Source organism: Rhinolophus hipposideros (assembly GCF_964194185.1).
Source record: "Rhinolophus hipposideros genome assembly, chromosome: 14".
In the NCBI taxonomy this organism is placed as follows: Eukaryota; Metazoa; Chordata; class Mammalia; order Chiroptera; family Rhinolophidae; genus Rhinolophus; species Rhinolophus hipposideros.
Window position 1 is genome coordinate 33,365,679 of NC_138060.1, and position 20,437 is coordinate 33,386,115.

The 20,437-nt window shown below is 44.7% G+C and overlaps 1 protein-coding gene across 3 annotated transcripts in view; it reads right to left on the reverse strand.

The window, feature by feature from the left end:
* The window catches only part of EPHB1 (EPH receptor B1), a 427,967-nt gene that overhangs the window by 94,400 nt on the left and 313,130 nt on the right, over window positions 1-20,437 (reverse strand). For all 3 annotated transcript variants that reach the window (XM_081072777.1, XM_081072779.1, XM_081072778.1), the window contains one exon: window positions 4,606-4,730. In XM_081072777.1, coding sequence (XP_080928903.1) covers window positions 4,606-4,730 — 125 coding nt within the window. The remainder of the gene's footprint in view (window positions 1-4,605; window positions 4,731-20,437) is intronic.

Sequence of the window (20,437 nt, forward strand, 5' to 3'; positions counted from 1 at the left end):
ACAGGGCTGGCACTGCCCGGGTATTCAACCACTCAGTGCTAAATGAATGAATAAACAGTACACTTCTGATCAGTTATTTGAACCAACTGATTGAGCACAAGATATTGCCAAGGTCTGAAAGAGTTTCTGTGAGAAAATGATCCTAAAATTTGAAGGGTAGGAATTCCCAAGGCCGAAACCAGCCCATTCTAGCCTAGACAGTTATTATGAAGAGCAAGTAATAATGCTTTATCATTAAGACAGCCGAGAGCAGATGTAGATGCCCCTCCCATGGTTTGCCTACAAGCATTGACACCAGGAGTGAAAAGTGCTACAAGACAGTAAACGAGAGAGAATGATGAATGGAAATGTATTCAAATGGGGAAGGAGATGAACATGGGAGAGGCTCTGGGAGTGTCATCAGCTCCAGGCATCTGAGCTCTCTATTAATAAGTTGTTGGAAGAGGCAAAAGCCTCATTGATTCTACTCACAGAGGAGAAATTGAAAAGTGTCCCAAGCACAAACCAAGAGGGTGATGGGGGGCAGGAGACCCAGGGAGGGCTTTCAAGGCTTGGAAAACTACAGCCTCTAGCCAGCAACCTGTTTTTGTAATAAAGTTTTCTTGGAACCCAGCCATGCCCATCTATTGACATATTGTTTATGGCTGCTTTCCTGCTATAAAGGCAGAGTTGAGGAGTTGGGATAGAGATTTTATGGCCTACAAGCCTAAAATATTTATTACCTGGTCCTTTACAAAAAATATTTGCTGACTCCTTGTTTAGAAGAAGTGGCATGAGATGGAGGAGTGGTGGGTTTTGTTTCTTTGGACTGAAACCAGGACATCACTAGGCGGAGTTCTATTTGTGTTTGCATCTTCTAAAGACCAGGATTCCAAGGCTGTGTGGAACAGGTGGGCGAATCATTCTGGTTACAAGCAATTGGATTTCAAATTAAGACACAATCTCTTATTTCAGGGTCCACACTAATGTTGAGATTGTCAGCATCGGTATGATTACGTCCAGCCATATACTGAGCTGAGAAATACATTGAAATATAGTAAAAATGTCTGTAGTTCTGGTGCTGTGACTCCCGAGCTGTGACAATATGTGGTCATGGGTAAGTCATTTAACCTTCCTGTGACTTAGTTGCATCATCCATAAATTGGCTATACCTGGCTTTCAAGAATCTTTCTTTTAAGGGTCAGAACTAATATATCTGAGAGAACCTAGCACGTAACAGGCACTTAATAAAGATGAATTATTATCATTGCGGCTATTATTTCAAAATACCCTCACAAGGTAATATCTTTTCTTTAGTCATATTAGAAATGTTCAAGGCAATGTAACAGATTTTATAGTCAAGCACTTTACACGTAAAGGAGCGTTCTAGAGCAACATTCCAAACAGTAACCAATGCTTTGGCAAATAATCTGTGTTCCCAAGGAAAGCATTCTACCCTCTGGAGTGGGGACAATAATATGCTTCACGGAGGTATGGAAAGCGCCTTGGACATTGAGCTGCTGTGCATGTGTGTCTGTTAATAATTAGTATAAATTACTGAGAAGCAGGGACATGGCCTGAAATGGGAGAATAAGCTTTCTCCATAACATCAGAAGTGGAGGTCACTTATAGTATTTTAAGGGAAGAGGTTTGAGTGTACAGGGAAAGGCAACGAAGGAGCTTGGACATGGGCTGGGAAGTGAGGAACCAAGGCGCACAGGCACAATCCTTTCGGGTCTGAGCCTGTCACTAAGGCCTCCACCCCTTTTCCAGGGGTGAATGCCCTTGACAGCAGATGAGGAGGAGGGCAGGGGGTCTCCCATGCATTCAGCCTCTTACCATCACCGCCATTTGCTTCAGGGCAGAGAACCCAGTCTGTAGGCTCACTTCTAACTGTGTGATTACGGAGGAGTTTTTTTTTGTTTGTTTGTTTTTCCTTTTTAACTACTTTTTTCATCGGTTTCTTTACCCATTATCAATGATACTAAAATTCACCACACTGAGTTGTGAGGGGGAAAGGGGATAATGCTTATAAAGCCCCTAGCACCCAATAGGGGCACACTAGGGAGAAATTATTATTCTTTTGAGATCAGTTACAAGGCTCAATTCCATGAGTGAGTGGGAAGGGGGGGCTGGGTGGAACCTTACTGATGACTCTGACTTCATACTGTGTACTGGCCACACATGATACCCTGTTAAAATGTTAGGTCAACTTTGGTGATGAAATGAGATTTTTTGGTCAATTGGTCCAAACAGATTGGTCCAAAACATTTTGGAAAGTCAACATTTACTCTATTAACTGATAAAAACATATGTAGCAAATAAGGGTCCCAAACTCAAAGCTGAATGGATATAATGGTTGCTTATGAATCCAAGTGGTTTAAATTACACCCAATTCACTAAATTTTCTGAATCAACTGTCTACATAACTCAGTATTCTCTAACTGAATAGAACACTGACTAATCCTCACCTTGCTTGCAAGTTCAGCTATAATGGTTGAAGGGCATACCTCCTCACAGACTAGAATGGTGATCCGTCTGCCCCTCCACTTTCAGGGAGATAAATTGCTACCATTTAAAAAATGTGAAAACTGTGACCTAGAGTGATTACCTAATTTGACCACCTCTGCATGGCTGGTTGGTTAGGGAGGGCCCTGGAAACTAGAGCTCCTGCTTTCCAGTACAGTCGTGGCCCATTGTCTAACACTGCCTCTATGTCGGAAGGCTACAGGTCTCCACCCTTGATCCTCTTATTCCCCTTCACCCACTGGATGATCTCACACAGATGCAGGGCTTTCACACTATCCACATACTGACAACTTCCAAATGGACATCCCAACCCCATCCTCTCTCCTGAACTCCAGATGTGCACATCTAGCTGCCTACTCCACATCTCCACTTGACTATCTCAGAGGCATTTTAGACATTGAGCTGAACTTCTGTCCCTTCCTTCTCACCAAACATGCTCCACCCACAGTAATCCCTTTCTCCATCAATGGTGTTTACATCCTTCTAGTGGGTCAGGCTAAAACCTCCCACATCCAAAATCCAATCTGTGGGAAACCCTTTGGGCTCCATATTTAGTTTATATATTTGGAAATTAACTGTTTCATCAGCCCTCTGCTTTCACTCCGATTCAAGCTACCATCATTCTCGTCTTAGATGATTATAATCTAGCAGATCCATTTTTAATAAATGATCCTTTTAAAAATGTAAGTTAGATTTTGTAAAATATAAGTTAGATCCTTTTAAAATGTAAGTTAGACTTTGTCTCTGCTCTGCTTCTAACTCTCCTATGGACCCTCATCTCATTTAGTGGGAAAGCTCGAGTTCTTAAAGCCCAACATGATCACCTCCCCTGATTTCCTCCCTTCCTGTCAACTATTTCCCCATTGCTTTCATCACTCTAATCATGCTGCTCTCCTCCCTGTTCCTTGAACCACCAGTCATGATCTTGCCTCAGGGCTTTTATATAAGCTCTCTGTGCCCCAGATATCTGCTTCACAACACCCTTACTTCCTTCAGGTCTTAAAACCTGTCATCTCCAAGAGGCCTGCCTTTACCATCCCATTTATTTCTGCAACCAACTCCTCCCTCAAACCTCATCCTCTCGATCCCATTTTACCTTACTCTGCCTTTTCTTTTCCCCTTTACAATAGTAATTTTCTGACATACTATATGATTTCCTTAGTTATTATGTCATTGTTCATTGTCCATCTCCTTTTATTGGAAAGTGAGCCCCTTGAGGGAAGAATCTCTTTTTGATCACTAGTATATCCTAAAATAGTACCTGCCAAACAGTAGGCACTTGATAAATACTTGCTGAACAAATAAATGAATGGATCTGGTGCTTTTCAAATAATGTATTGGGTCTGTATAGAAAGAACTGTATTTTCCTGGGATTTTGCAAATGCTGGAGTTTACTATGGTGGGAGGAAGTCCCTGCTTCTCCCACAGACAGACCAGAAACCAACTCCACTGGGCCCCATTTCCTTATTCTTGGCAGTATATGCCCTGCTGTGCCCCCCACCCCCAGCCATAGCTGCAAGAATGTAGTCCAGGAAGATAATATATAAATTTCCATTTCTATTAATTTTTATCTCATCCTTTTAAATTTCCATTTAAATATTTTTAACTTCCATAAATATATTAGTGCGGTAGCACATGCATATGATTTATAAATAGACAATGTCATATTGGAGGTACTTACTCCAAAACTTTGAAGAACACCAGTCTACAAAACCACACAATTTTCAGAAAGTTCAGGTGACCCCTGACAGCTTTGTAGCATCCGCATTAGTACAGCAAGCACATGACTAGGAGAATGGAATTGGTCCTCCCACACCAGCCCAGGGAGCCGTTCAGATAGCAGGGTGACGGGTTGGACGGTTCTCTCCTGAGTCAATATAGTAAATGCCTGGGTTGTGAAGGCTTTTGCCAGGGAAGACCTCTGGTCTCTATCACCAGGTCTCCATCACTCTCCCAGAGAGCCTCTATTCTCCATCACCAGACTCCTCCCTCCCTCAGGACTTCTTCCAGCTTGTCTCCTTGTGTCCTCAGCTGGCCACTGCCTATGGAACAGTGGCTGGCCCTGGGTCTTACAAGCCTGAGGCAGAGCTGGCTCACCTTCTCATAGTATCGGATCTCATAGTCCAGGATGATGCCATTGGGCTGCTCCGGCTGTGGCCATGACAAGGTGATACTCCGCATGGTGGCGCTGACCTGGTGCATGATGGGAACAGTGGAAGGGGCTGTGGAGAAAGGAAGAGACAGGGCATAGAAACAGACCTTCAATTAAATGAGAAGTGCCATCTTTCAGAGATAAGGAGGGAGAGAAATGTCATTAGGTTTGAACCCTGCCCTTTCTTTCTCATCAGCTAAGCTGGATCTGCAGAACTTCCTGCAGGTTTTGCAGAATGAATGGAGTTGGATAACAAAGGAGTGAAAGGTGATAATTTAGGATAGGAGAACATGTATAAGGGCAAGAGCTGGAATGGGCATGGCATTTTCTGGGTAAGGAGGAGGAAGTCTTCACCAAAACAAGAGAAGGTTGGAGGAATCATGGAAAAACAATGTGGCCTGGCAAGCTGGAGCCAATTAGGGACAAGTCTAGGCTTCAGACAATAAGTAGGACAAGAAAAGCAATGGAATGTTTTTGAGCAAAAGGTGTTGAGGGAATCTCAGTCTTACAGTAATGAGCTGGGCTACTGCAGAGAAGAGAACCTGGAGGTAAGAGGTGACAGCAGAGACAGTAGAACTGGTCAGAATTACTGTGCAATGGAAAGGAACATTCTCGGTAAACATCTCTTTCTGAGACTGCTTGGAAAATGTTGCTGCACTTCAAAAGAAAGCAGAGGCATCTCTAAAAAAGACATGAACACAGACCCACAACAGAGCTCTTTCAGACTTCTGGCAGAGTTTTCCAAACGGGGACATTCACAATAAAGAGCTCAGAAATATAAATGAGTAAATGATACACAAACCAAACATTTGGAAACAGGATAATAATTCCAAAATCTGTGAAGTGATTCTGAAACCTCTGTTTGGAAATAATATTATTTATATCCCAATTCAACACTTTTCACATCGTGTAAGAAGAAGGAAAACAGTCTGGAAATAACAGATGAGGACTGTCTTTCTAGGGGAAGAGGCAGGTAATAGATGAGGCTTCAGCCTGCGCTCACTCAGGGGCTGTTACGTTTTGTTCTGGCACTTCTGCGCTGACAAAGGTCGTTTCCTCACAGGAACGCCACTTTACAGGGTTTCTCTGGGGACTGTGGCTGACTGACATTTACTATCCTCAATTTAGATTCCCCTCCAAGACTTGAAATTACAGAGCACGGCCACCGGGTTATGGGGGTCACCACATTCTCTACCACTCGCTGGATTCTCAGTGAGCACCTACTACATGATGGGTGGAGCGTGGTGATGCTGAGCACGTATTCTGAAGATGCTCATAGCCTGGGGAGCCACAAGGAGAGTGTTAGGCTGAGGCCTTCGGATCAGAGTGTCCACCTGGGACTTTGCACAGTTCCCATTAGAGGTCTGGTGGTGGCTGTGAAAATATGACTCTCAAAACTCTTACTGCTGGCAGCATCACTGACTAATGGCCCCAGCTGCTGGGCTCTGCAATCCAGCCCCACGTTCAGAGAGAGGCCTGCTTCCCACAGGCTGCTCCCAGGCAATGACTGACAGTGGCCTGGATGGCAGGACAGGACAATTCCTGACTCTTCAGATGGGCAACTTTCACTCAAAGACGCCCCCTTGGACGTACCACGGCTTCCTTGTGACAGCACCACAGTCTAACACTCTTCCTACCCAACTGTCCTTCCTTCCCTCTCCCTTTCACAAGGATCAGACCTTCATCCCAGCCTCCTCTGGCTTCTACCTCATTTCCCCCACTCTGGCACATCTAATGCCACTGTGGTGTGTGCTTCATGAAGGACTTGAATTCATGCAGTCTTGAATCCTCCTACAATTACTCTGTGCCTGGCCCTGCTATGTCCCCAGGGATAGGAGGCTCACTGCCTCTAGGAGCTATGGCTCCATATTTGGGTAATTTCATCAATCTGCACGTCTTCCTTATTCTTATCTGAAATCTGTCTTATTCCCATTGGTCTCAGTTCTGCCAACTGAAGTAACATAGAATATTCCCTCTGCCATAGAATGGCTTGTCAGATAGCTAAAGAAACTAGTTAGGTCTCCCCTGAGTCTTTCCTGCTGAAAAGAATGGCCAGATACTGGGAACATTTCCTCCATGATACACTGCCACCCAAGCTAGCTCTTTTCCAAATGGGGCTTGTGTTGTCTAAATCTCTCTTTAAGCATGAGGCCCAGAGGTGAACCCAATTCTCCCACTGCTGTTTGAGCAGCAAAGATTAGAGCTAAATTAATATCTACCATGATCTGTGTACCATACATCTATTGATGTGACCATTATTAGCCTTTGGATCCAAAACACACCCCTGCTATTCAGTTCTAAAATCACAGTCAAATATCAGTCACCTTTAGGTTGTCCCATGGTATGCTCCTCATCTTTTGTCTGTAGAGTTGGCTTTTGACTACAGGGATTTACATGTATCTCTTTACCTTTATGATGTTAAATTTGGCCTATTAATCTCGTAAACCAGAATGCTTGTTGATCCTGATTCAACTATTACATGCACCTTCTCTTCCTCCCAACTTAGTATCCTGGCCCAATTCATTAATTAATTGAGGAAACAAATATTTATTGAGCATTAGCTATGTGCCAGGCACTGTGCTAGGTTCTAGAGAGTCCACAGTGAATGGAATAAAATTCCTTTTCCTCACAGAACTTATTTTCTAGTGGAAGGATTCAGAGACTAGATGTAATAAATGAAGCAATCACAAGGAATGTTGAAAATATTAAGTGTAACAGGAAAAAAAAATAGAGGAGAAGAGAAGGGATATAGAATGCCAAAGTGTAGGAGGCAGCTGGGAGAAGGCTGCGACTCTAGATCACATGGTCAGCAAGGCCTGCCTGAGAAGTAGCTGCAGGAGCACAACGTTGACGGAGGGGAGGGAGGGAGACATGCAGCTACTGGGAGAAGAGCATTTGAGAGGGACCGGCCCGGGCAAAGCTCCTGAGGTAGGAGCAGCCTGGTATTTCAGGGGAACAGGAAAGAGCCAGTGGGACTGGAACAGAAGCAAGGCCACAGAGTAGGATCCTGAGACACAGAGTAGGACACTAAGAAGCCTTTGGCTTTTTACTCCGAGTGAGATGGGGAACCATGGGAGGGTCGTGAACAGGGGAGTGACACAATTTAACTTGCATGTTAACGGTATCACTCTCTGCTGTGTTGAATAGAATGCAGGGGCCATGTAAAAGCTGAAAGACCTATCCTGATGCTATTACAATAATCCAGCTGCAAAATCATGGTTACTTGGACCAGGCTTGGAGCAGTGGAGGTGGGGAGAGCAAAGTGTTCAGATTCTGAACACATTTAGAATATTTCAATGGATGTAGGATGCGGAAGAAATAGAAGAGTCAACATGATTCCAGAGTTTTTGGCTTGAGCAACTGGAAGGTGGGGCTGCCAGGAACGGAGATCAGGCAAAACATCAGTAGAAGCAGTTTAAGAGGAAAGAGCAGGTGCTCCTCTTAGGTGTGAGATGCCCAAGATGTTGCAGAGGAGACACTGAGTAGGCAAACGCATGTATAAGACGTCCAGACTGGAGATAGACATTCAAAGTCATCAGTATTTCAAAGATACGGAAAGCAGCAGAACTGGCAGAGAGCACCAAGAGAATGAGTAGAATAGAATATATGCTCTAAGATTCAGGAAATGAGGAGGGAATAGCCAAGGGGCCTGAGAAGAAAAGGCCATGAGGTAGAAGGAAACAAGAGGCCTGATCACCTAGAAACCAAGTGGCAACAAGCATTCCCAGGAGGAGAGAATGTGTCAAATGCTGCTGCTAAATCATATAAAATGAAACTAGGAACTGAGCATGGATTTAGCAATAGCCTAGATTGTTAATGGTGTGGATGGCATATGATCATCTTTTCCAAGACCTTGTGTGCATTGTGCAGAGCCATGGAGAGGAAAAAGGGGCTTCAGAGAAGGTGAGGCATTTTCCAGTGTCAGTCAGATCATTGGCGGGGTGGGGGTGAGATGGGAGGGTCCCAATGGTATCCCACTAAGATGGGCAGAGAATGGCTTCTGATAAGCCTGCTTTCCCCCACTACCACCACTGCTCACTGTGCAGCACGGGCTGCCCTTTCAGACCTATGTAAAACAACGATTCCATGTTATTAATCATGCTATCAGAGCCATACAGGTTTTCAGGATCCTTCTGCCCTGAGAGCTGAAGCATCACGTATTAAAAATTGAAAAGAGGAAATCCTAACGGCGTGAGGATTTTTGTTTTTCTTTGCTTCTAATCCCTGGAAAGCCATCATTTAAGATTCAACATATTTGCCAAACATTGTGCCAGGCCCCTGCTCTAAATACTGGGGACAGAAGGACAAGTAAGAAAGTCACAGCCCTGCCCTGAAGAACTTTGGAGTCTAGCTGGGGTCAGATGATAAAGAAGAAATCATAGGGCAGGATACAGAGGCACTCGGTAGCCAAAACCCACTGAGAAAAACGCCCCTGTTACACAGATGGCAAGCACCTCCCAGCTGCCAAGCAGCAGCCGCAGATCCAGGAGAAGTTGCCAGAGGGTAAAGGTTACCCCCACCTGCATTTCTCCGATTTCTGGCGATGACAGGATGCTCACAGATCCATCCCATGGCAGGTTGTTTAATCTCACACAGGTCACTGTAAGTGTCTTACGTTTTAATTGAGATGGGATTTAGCACATGGGAGAAAATATTACCCTTCCACCCTGAAAATCAGGGGCAGCTTACATGTGGTGCTCTGCCATTGTGATTAACTACAGTGATACAGTTTTCCCCCTTCTCCAAGTGCAATGCCACCTCTGAATCTGGTGCTTTACATGCTATGAAACCTTCAGACAAAACAGAAAATAAAAATGAGCGCAGGTATTTTCTCAAACACCAACTTCTAGCAAAACTAAGGCAGACGAAGGAGAGAGGAGAAGATTGTTTAAAGAAGCAGCCCTTAGGACCCCCAGATATGCTGATTCCAACAGTAAGTCCTGGCCAACTGTCTTTTCTCCAAAACCTGCATCCTCAGATGAAGGAGCAATTTCAATGAACTCTTGAAAGAGTCTCTCTTTTACAAGCACACAAAACACTTTTGATTAAATTAAACGTGCTACTGAGAGAGGAAACAAAACTATAGAGTTCAGAAAATTATTAAAATTTAGGAAAGAAGCAAATGTAGACCTTTAGAAAAAGTAAAAGTACAGAATTAGTTTAGGGACTATTTGGAAAGCAGATACTGAGGCTGAAGAAAGATGTATTTGGCCTAAAGAGAAGATGCTAAAAAAATAATAAAATAAAATAAACAAATATAATCAAAATTGCCCTGCATTCTTTCTTAGCCAAATAAGGAGGCTGACCCAACAGGAAGCCGGGATTCAAAGAAGAGAGGGGGAAGCAATGCAAAATGTCCTGTCAGTCACCGAGGAAAAATCAACTAAGGGCTCGAACAGAATCAGAACCAGGTGTATCTGATAAGAGAATCTAGAGCTAATAGAAGAGGCCCTTTAATGTGTCTAAAGCAGAAAGAGACTCCAACTTCAAACCTCATTGGTCAAGGGGCTCAGGAATGGCTATAACGCAAAGGCAGGCCAAGTGAGTTCTTGTCTCTGTTTTTTTGCCCAGGACAACTTTGGGAAACTGTTACTCCTAAATGGCTTCTGAAGCAGACAGATCCGAGACAGTACATCACACACATCTCGCAGCAAAAGGGCACACAATGTTCTTACCTAAACTGACAAATGAGATGTGTATAAATTGTAGGGACAGGATGCCGCCGCCCCCCCCCCCCACCATAAGTTATGAAAGAACTCACAGGAGACAAGGGAGAAGCATTAGCCCAAACTGGCCACAGGTCACTGCCAGTGACATCAGAGATGGGGCATGGCCGACTATCAGCCAGCCCTCCATATGTAAGAAGGGCTTCAAAGGAGATCATAGGGCCTGCAATCCTGTGAGGCTAATTCTGTGTCGGCAATGGAGGCAGGACTCAATCTCAGCTATTAAGAACCCCCAACCTAGACCCTGGAGTCTTAATGTGCGGAAGCCGTGCTGTCATAGCTCAGCTAGACCATATATTTTTATTTATCACATTCCTTGACCCTTTAATTAGTGACTTGGTCATGTTCAAAGTTTTTTTTTACTCATTTCCCCCCCTTATTTGATAGGAGCATTTTCCCCTAACAATTAAGTATCTCAGATTCCAAAATGTGAGAATGAGTTGATGCTTTTTTCTCCTAGGACAATTATTAAGTGCTGATGTATCATCTTTATTAAAATTATTTTTTACACTTGAATTTTACTAATCACGGTTACCCCAATAAATTTCATAAAAATTAAAAAATAATAATAATAGAATAAAATGTAATTTTATGCATATATAAAACACAAAAAAGTTATTTCCTAATGTCTTAATTGATTTTTGTGTAAAAATAATTCTTCCAATAGTTTTAACCATAATCCATTTGGGATATAATAAATCATATAACAGGTTATTATGTTAAAATGTTTTATTTAAGACATCAAAAGTATAAGTAGTTTTAAAGAGAAATAATAGCAAAACATACCTACATTCAGAATTAAGTTGATCTATTGGAGTAAAGTGTTTGAAGAGATTATACAAATATGAAACTTGGATTTCAGAGTTCAGCAAATCTCCTCTAAGGGGAAAAGTGTTGCTTTTGTGGGTGGAAATCAGACTGGGGACAGCCTTGCTCAGAGGCCACCTGTCACCTGCTCTAGGAGCTGAGCTGAGGTGCAGGTCACAGCTGCGTCTCCTCTACCTTGGCTCACGTGACAGTATATCAAGTCTCCTGGAAGATAAATGGTGTTCAGTTAGGGGGATTTTCATATCTGAACTTCCAAGGAGACCCATGGAAATGGGAACCTATTTGCCTCCCTCACAATGACTCATGCTGGCCAGGGTAGGGGAGCTTTCCTGGGCCCTTTCACATGATTTGTGGGGAGAAGTCCTACTAGTGACCCCTCATAGCGATGCTGCTTCTCCAGCCTCCACAGTGCACCTGAAGATTGGCAGCCACTTCTACCATCCTGTACCTCGCTTTTTCTAGGGCAAAGGTCCATCAGCTGATAGGCATTTGGGTTGTTTCTACATTTTGGCTGTTGTGAATGATGCTGCTAAGAACATTTATGTATAAATTTCTGCACAGATCTATATTTGTATTTATCTTGGGTATAGGCCTCGTGGAATTCCTGGATCATATGGTAATGCTAACCTTTTCTATTCTTTCTAGACTAGCATGTCCCAGCCAAATCATCCTTAGACTAAGCACCTGTAATCCATACCGTAGATGCAAGCTGTGAAGAAAACAAGGTGGGGGAGGGAATGTAGTAAGGAGCCAAGGACCCCAGCTCAGGGCAGTAGAAGTTAGCAGAAATAAAGAAGAGCTATGGTCAGGGCTCTGCAGATGCTGCAGAGGCTATAAAACATGAATATAAATCCTTATGTTATGAATTTTTCATATGTTCTGAGGATGTGCCCTGTTTATCCATTGGTCCTTCCAACTAGATCCAGTCCGCCAGGCCAGGGGACTTGGAGACCACCCCAAAGTCTCCTTCTGGATCCACCACTGTTCACATATGTAAATCAGTCCCTGGGCATTGTTCCCTAGGGTACATGTGAAAAGCACGGTCCAATGACAGCCTTGGGTATTTATTTGATAAAAATCTTTAAGGAAATAAATAAGCATGTGAACCCAGGCAATGTGGAAGCAATGGTATGAATGGATTTGGAGAAAGGGAAGGCTAGCAGTGGGGTTCCCAGGAAAGTAGTGTGCTAAATGTTCCAGAAGACAGATGGTTCCCATCTCAAGATGACCATAAGTTTTTCTGGGAAGTAATCTAGGAAATAAACAATGGGGTGCCTTGTCCTTGAGGATAAAGAGACCCAGTGACGCTGAGAAGAGGTGTGTCATGGCCCACTCTTCCTATGCTATGATCCAAGAGTCGCAAATGCTCTATTAACTTTGTCCCTGCCTTTCTCCTGGACTTGTCACCAGTATCTTCTTACACCTAATATCCTGTCCCAGCTCACTTGTCCACCTCTGGGCCTCTTCACTTCAAACTGACTGCAGCCAGATTAGTATTTCCAAAGCTCGATTTACCCACATTTTCTGATGCGTAAAATCCTTCAATGGCTCGCCATTGGAAAAAGTCCCAACTCTCTCTTTAAGATTTAAGATGTGGCAGCCACCAACCAATGCAGACTGCCTCCCACTGCTCCCTCTCAGGAACCTACTGCTCTCAATTAACTGCTCCACTCACTGTATCCCAGCAGAACTCAGCTGTTGAGATCTCTGCTGTGGAACCACCTGCTCTGGCCACCTCTCTTCATAACTCCACCAGCCTTCAGAGACCCAGATCAGGCCACACACTGCCTCAGGTTAGCCCTGCCAGACTATGCCCCGCAGAGCCCCCCCCCCCCAACTCAAAGTCTTACTTTAATAATTCACTTGGCTGTAATCACCACCTTGGGACACAGTGCACTGTGATCTAACTTTCCAGGTGCTCTCCATCACTGGAATAAACTTTTTAGAACATAAGTCAATAAACTCTTTAGAACATAAGAACATCAGTGTTTAGCCTCTTTCCACCTTATTAGTACATAATTGAGGGTCAGTAAAAGTTTGCCTTTCCTGGAATAATTGCAGTTTTTTTTTTCTCTGAAAACGTCAGAAGTAAAAGGGGTCAGGAAGTTCTGTAGCTGCACCTACCATGAATATGGGCCTTCAAAGGCGAAAGGTGTGTAGGGAGGGGAGGCAGGGCTGTGATTTTGCAGTCTGCAGCTGCAGAGGAATATGAGCGGGTCTAAATATAGTGGCCCCAAGGGAGTGGGGACAGAAGTGTGGTGAAGAGGCAGAAGCAGGGAGGCTGGGGCCATCTCCATCTCACTGTTTTAGCTGAAATGTTACCCTAATGTTAGTAGTCGTTTAACTTTTCTTCTTTTTACGCTGTGGAATCCTTTCTGCAAACAAAATGTTCCTTGTAGCATAGTGCAAAACAGAACAATTCAGAGCTGTTCTGGGTGAGTCAGAAGTGGGAGCCCCTGAGCCTCCGGACCACTCCATTTCAAGGCTCCCCAACTCAGACCCCGAAGGGTCCATAGAGAGATCCAAAAATGTTGGCCAGTCTCCAGAAGTCCCCTTGAGGCTTCAGATTAAATTCTGTGAATTCCTAAAAGGTATGGGTGATGAGATTGAGAGTGAGGAGTTGGGGTGGGTTTCCTTACGTGAAACACATTCTTAGGAAAAAAACAACAACAATACTATATTTAAATGTTAGTGAAAGACTTCAGACCCACAAGTACTGATGACAAAAAAGAACAATTTACGCACAAATAAATTGTGCAAATGAAGTGTGCATAGATGAATTGTGTTTTTTCTGACATTTCTATTTTAGGAGATAACTTTGTTGAGAAGGTACTGCTTAGATAACAGGTTCTCCCTCTGTTGATGAAAACTCATTTCATTGCACAAATATGCTTGAATTTTACATTAAGAAGCCTGACTCATTAAATATGTTTGGTGCAGTAACACTTCTGGTCAAAGTAGATTAAATAAATAAGCAATTAGTTTTGAGACTGGGTACGAATCCAAAAGCAGAATTATCTCTTTTTCTAATTGTTTTTCCCTGTTGTGGAGGTTGACTTCTTTGTTTTCACTCTGGGCCGCACCTTGAGATGACTCCGACAGCCCCTTCCAACCTCCCTCTCTACCTTGGCGTCACCTGGGGACAGAGGGCTGCTTCGAGTGGGTGACATCAATTTGATGCTTTTGAAAGAATGTTGGCTGAGTCTCGTCATAGGCTCAAAGGAGCGGAGATGGGAGAGAAAGTGAGGGTTCAGGCCTGGGTCGCTGAGTTGGCCCCACACCCCCAGATAAGTGCCTCCTTCCCAGGTTAGGTTCCAAGCCAAGGGATGTAGGACAACTAGGGGTTGGGGTTAGGGGCTGATGGAGGGGGTGTGTCTTTTTTGGGACCATCCACCTGACCCTGCTAGTTCTCAAAATGTGGGCCCAGATCAGCACCACCTGGTGAGGAATGCAGACTCGAGCACCAGCACAGACTTCCTGAATCAGAAACTCTGAAAGTGGGGCTCAACAATCTGTGTTTTAACAAGCCCCCCAGGGGATTCTGACGCAAGCTCAAGTTTGAGAACTATTTGTCTGGAAATCTAGAAATCAGAACGTTAAACTTTGAAAGGGTATCCAAGGTCATTCAGTTTTCCGTCAACGCTTACAATTTATGGATTAGAGCACTGAGGGCAAGAGAGTGAAAATAACTTCCCTAAGTCCTCAGCAGTTTCAAGCAGAGCCAGAAATAGCCCTGCTTCCTGTCAGCACTGGGGCCTTTTCTCCCCTCCCCCTACACGCACACACCCAGAACTCCCTTGAGGATGCTCAGCAGGATGGGTGCTGCCTGGTCCCTCAGGGAGATCAGAGGTCCCCTCCAAGGGGGAAGAGTGCAGAGCCCGGTGCCAGAGGAGGAGGCTTCCAGGCTAATGGGGTCCTGGGGTCCCTTGTCCCTCCTAGATCCCCCTGCCTGGCGTCTCCTTCCTGTGGGGGTAACCAGAAGGTACACCCAGGAAGGATAGCAAACCTGAATGCTGTGGGGCCCTATGGTGGCAAGAGGCTGTGAAGGGGTGTGTAAGTTAGAGGGGTCCTTGTCAGGTGATGCCTGTCCTGAGCAGGCTCCCCAGGGTGACTATGAGAGCAGGTCAGAAGACCCAGCAGGACTCACGTGGCAGCTGGGGTTAGGTCCTCAGGACCGCCTCCCACAAGCCTGTGAGACTTTTCTGCTGTGGGACCAGAGCAGTGGCAACTCTGGTTTGTTGAATATTTAGTCATAGAAGGCAGTGCACTGGAAACACTAGTGCTGCAGTGGCCACAGGAGAGCAAAGAAAACCCTACAGCAGGCTGTGCGCCCCTTACTCCCTGGCTGTCACGCACAAGTGTTCAGCAGAGCACCCGTCACAGCTGAAGTTGCTCCCTTTTCAAAGCCACAAATTCCAGTCTTCTGCTTCCTCCTGGCAACCTCTAATGAGCCCACTGCACCTGTCGTTGGCCTCACCTGGCCCTGTCAGCCTTGACTTCCACACGATGCCTCAGCCTTCTCCATTTTTGTTACCGCTCATTAACCAGCTTAGGTTCTATCTTTGCAATAACATAATTGATGATACGCCCTTTACCCCCAGGCAGGCGTTGCCTTTATCTTTTCATAAGATACAACCAGCAAAACTCGACCCACAAGAGGCCCACAATCAATAAATTTCCTGTATGGTCTGCTCTCTAGCAGCCATGCACTGCTGAGAAAGTCACATAACGGGACATATGGGAATCTTTGTAAATACATGATTCCCAACTTCAAATGAACCCTCAACACTTTCTGAAAATGCTGAATTTCTCTGGTTAATTCCATCTCCCATTCTCTGCAATGGCACTGCCAAACTTTTTCCATTCTCCTTCCACCTTCCATCCCAATACTCTCCCTTCACTCTCAGCAACCAAGCTTATCTCCCACCTCACAGAGAAAATAGAAGCCTGCACATCCAACTGCATAAATAATACCTCAACTTGGGTACCCCAAATCTCCACAAATCACACATGCACAGAACTAAACCCACCTCCCCTTGGCACCGTCCCTGAACACTTCTGGGAGCCCCTGGCATGTCTCCCACATATTTGCAAACCATCCTCTCATTCTTCTGCTTTGGTTTCTTTGTGCTTGATGTCAGCTGCCTACAAGACCCCTGAAGGAAAGCCGTTCACCAAGCCAGATTTCTAGTCCGCTCCCCGAGGTGAGGACCTGTGGTCCTGTGGCAACACAGTTCCCCTGTATTCCCTCAGGCAGCACCCCACTCAACCCAACCCCAACAACCCTGCCCCCTGCTTAGTTGCAGCACCTTGTCACCCAGCCTCAAGACTCCCTGCTGTGCTCAAACCTCACCCTGTTCCTCCTGCAAAGCTACCTTCCTTGCCCTCCCAGGCCTCGTCCTGGGCCTTCACTCCCTTCTAGGGCACCTGACGAACCAACTGACGCCAGAGGTCCTGTCTGCAGCCAGCCCTCTGCACTCCCACCTTCTCACAAGCTTCTTTCCCCACATGTAAACCCAGTCCTAAAAACAAATGCCAGCCCACTGGTTTATGAGGTACCACCAGACTGTGAACGTTAGGTAAGGCCGGCCACGACATCCTGGAACAGGACACCATGTGAGCTGCAGAGATTACTAGAGGCGGGAGACCTGGTCTTCAGGAGCTCTCAGTCTATCAGAAGAAATATGGCCTAAGCACCCGTAAAACGAATGCACATTCAAGAACTTGTTGTGTCACCCTTATAACTAGTACAGTTCAGAGAAGGGCAACACACGTCAGGATTTTCTACAGTACAAATAGGCTCACAGGGGGCATGAACGGGCCCTTGTCCTCCTGAGCTCTTCAGGATAGACAACACATTTGCTCTGTCCCATGAAGGAAAGGAAGGAGAGGGAGACAGAGAGAGAAAAGGAAGGAAGGGAGGAAGGGAGGAAGGAAGGAAGGAAGGAAGGAAGGAAGGAAGGAAGGAAGGAAGGAAGGAAGGAAGGAAGGAAGAAAAGAAGGAAGGAAAGAAGGGGCACACATATTTAAAAGGCTTGATTCTATCATTCTACACTTGGCTCTCAGAGGTAAACTGACCCCAAGGTCTGGGGAGGAGTATGGCAAAGAGTCTCCCTTGCACTGGAAAATATTTGTGGCCCAGCATTGCCTTTATTTACCCAGAACATTTAATGTGCCTTTTTTCCCCATCTCTCACATCCGCTCAGAGAAAATGTTAATTTTCTGAAATTAAACACTTAGCTTGATTACTGTTTTGTTAATTGCTGCATTCAAAAACCCCTGGTGCTCCTGCCTGTTTAACATGGATGGTGCTGTGAAAATGATAGGCGCAGAGTTGGTGTGCAGGTGGACAGACAACAGCAATGGAATGTCTCCCTGACTACCCCCAACTGTTCTTGCTCAAGCAGCTGAGTCTCTGCCCATGGGGAAAGGGGGCAGACCAGGTCATAGCAGGTGCCTCTCTCAGGGCCTTGTTTTGGGAGAACAATGCACCCAGGAAGTCCTACGTCTCACCAACATCTGGGAGAACGTAGGAGCCTAACTCCCATCAGAGCACCGGCCCAGAGATGCCTGAGGATGGAAAGACCACAGAGAGAACTTAAGATGCGCCATTTGCTGATGCCTGAGATTAATTGAAGAAAGATTGAGGCATTTTCACCATACATTTATTTGATAATTTCTTAATTCATTCAATGAACATTTATTGAATGCTATTATTTCCAGCACCTAGCTAGACACTGGGGAACAATAGCTAATAAGATGGATACAGGACATGCTCTCTAGGAGATTACGGTCGGCTCATGGAGCAGACATTTACTGGAGGAGCATAGAGTGGACACATCACAAGAACTCCCTGTCCTCCTATCCACTTTGCTGGAGGCATCAGGCAAACAGCAACTGTCTCCTAATCCAAATAGAGGTGCCCTCTGCAGTGAGGGTTTTAACAATCTCATTTGGACTTCGAACAGGGTAAGGTACTTAACTCCAATCTCACTGGCAGCAGTCCGATTTTCACTTAACAAGCCCTGTAGTTAGAGTACCTGGGCCAAGATGGGGTAAAGTGAGCAAATAGGTAACCCATAGGCATCCTCTCAGGGATGCAGGGCGAGGCTTTCTCAGCTGTTTTGGAGCTGTTAGCAGTGTCACTAGCCACTGCGCGGACCTGAAACAGGGAGAATTCCCGCATTCAACTACAGTGTGGCCCAGCAGGTGACATCTGTCCACATGAAGTTCCAATTGGTCAGTTAGTAAATAATAAAACCTCCCACCCAACACTGTCATTGTACAGCAACAACCACCACAGATTGAAATGCTCTCTAGCCACTTGATGTGGTTACACCCTAACTTTTGGAAAGTGAGAGCAGGCATCACAGCAGGTTGTAGTACCAAGAGTCCAGTTGAGGGAGCACGGAGTCCCTTCCCAGAGAGTCACATGCTTATTTGTCACTTTTCTGGGCCTCTGATCCCAGTCTCAGTGAGTACTATGGACTAGAATGTGAGCTCCCCAAGGTTTCGTGTGTTGTTTGCTACTGTGTTTCCAGTGCCCGGAGCTGTGCATGGCCCTCAGAAAGCCTCAGAAAGTATTTGCTGAGTAAGTGAATGAACCAGAGCAGAAACATGGAAAGTAGTCACAAAGACTATGTTGAATGAATTAATACATTTCCAAAGTTAAAGTACTTAAACAAACAAACCCTTGTGAATGTGCTTGAATCTCACTGTGTTCCTCGGAGCAGAGCAGGGCTCCTGGCATATCCTAAAATCATTCCCTTCCATTTTCCTGTTAGGACCCACAGAGGACAAAGCTAGCAAGTCACCTGGCTGACCTGGAGAGATCATCTGACCACCTGTGGACCACCAGGACATATTCTGATCACCACACATCAGCCAAACATTTATATACTAACTCATATGTGGGGACTAAAGAAAACTGGTGAGTATTTATCGAGGGTCTCTGGGGCTAGCACTGTGTGGTCCCTCCCTCATGAAGCTGGGGCAGGTGAGAAAGTCTGAATTCTCCACAGAACTCACCATCTAGTTGATAGCCCCAAGGCTGCTGGGGATGGAAGCCATGACTTCGGTCATGGTCAGTGCTACCTGCCGACTTGATCAGCTCAGCAGACAACACACCACCATTTTGCAAATGGCAAGGACCTTTCTGAGGTTACTTGGAAGTTCCTTCTCAATGCCAAGGCTTAAGAAACAATAAAAACATCCTTTTTAGAATTAACAAGGAGAAGAAAGCAATGAACTATGAAATTGGATTAAGAACAGTGAAAATTTCATTTACTTAGGGTTTTTAAACTTTTCTTTATTAACTGCAATAAAAGTTTTCTTTAAAGTCATTCCAGGATTTTTAAAGTTCTGGCTCAATCTTTTCTCTGCGCTGGAGCAAATTTCGCCTGCTAATTTCCAAGGAGACCAGCCCTTAAAAATGAACTAGTTTTAGCATATGGATCTTAACACTCTAAATTTTTACAGGCAGCAGTGTAATATTGTTTTAATATTTAATTTTGAGATTTACATAATATCTTTCCTCCAAAGACCTCAATATATTGCAATATCATAAAATTTCTTTCATATTCAAAGATTATTCTTTATGCATGCAAATACTATATTTAACTAAGGAATAATGCAAATTAGGTGATGTATTCAGAGAAATCAGTGGGCTAGGTAATTCTTCTGTAGGAAAAGGAGTGTCTCAGTAAGTTAATTGTCTAGGAACTTCAAAAATGCCCTAAAAATGGACAAACTATAGAGGCTTGTGACTATTAACAGAAGTAGTATATGTATTTTTTCAATCAAGTTAAGTAATGGATTGTGTCTGTGTTGTGGGCACGTTGGATATGTTAGTATTCCACATACAATCGGCACAGCAGGCCGTTTATGAACTGTGTGGAATATAAATGTCAGATATCAATATAAATATCTGCTGGTAGCATCACAAAAGCAAAGGGAAAATTGTCGATTCCCCAAACATACGACAAGGAAAGACAGTATACAGGCTTCTCTGAGCTGCAGGATCAGCCTGTGCTGGGTACATAGGTTCTGGCTCCACTCCTGCCTTCAGTATTAACTCATTGGGATGCAAACGTCATTGCTCTCCTTTCTAGTGCTCACTCTTTCCTCATGGAATGGACAAATTGATACCTGTCATTTATCTGATATAGATGACATTAATCCCAAACAAAGAGACTGAGAGGCTTTGAAAGGAAAGAGCCCAGGA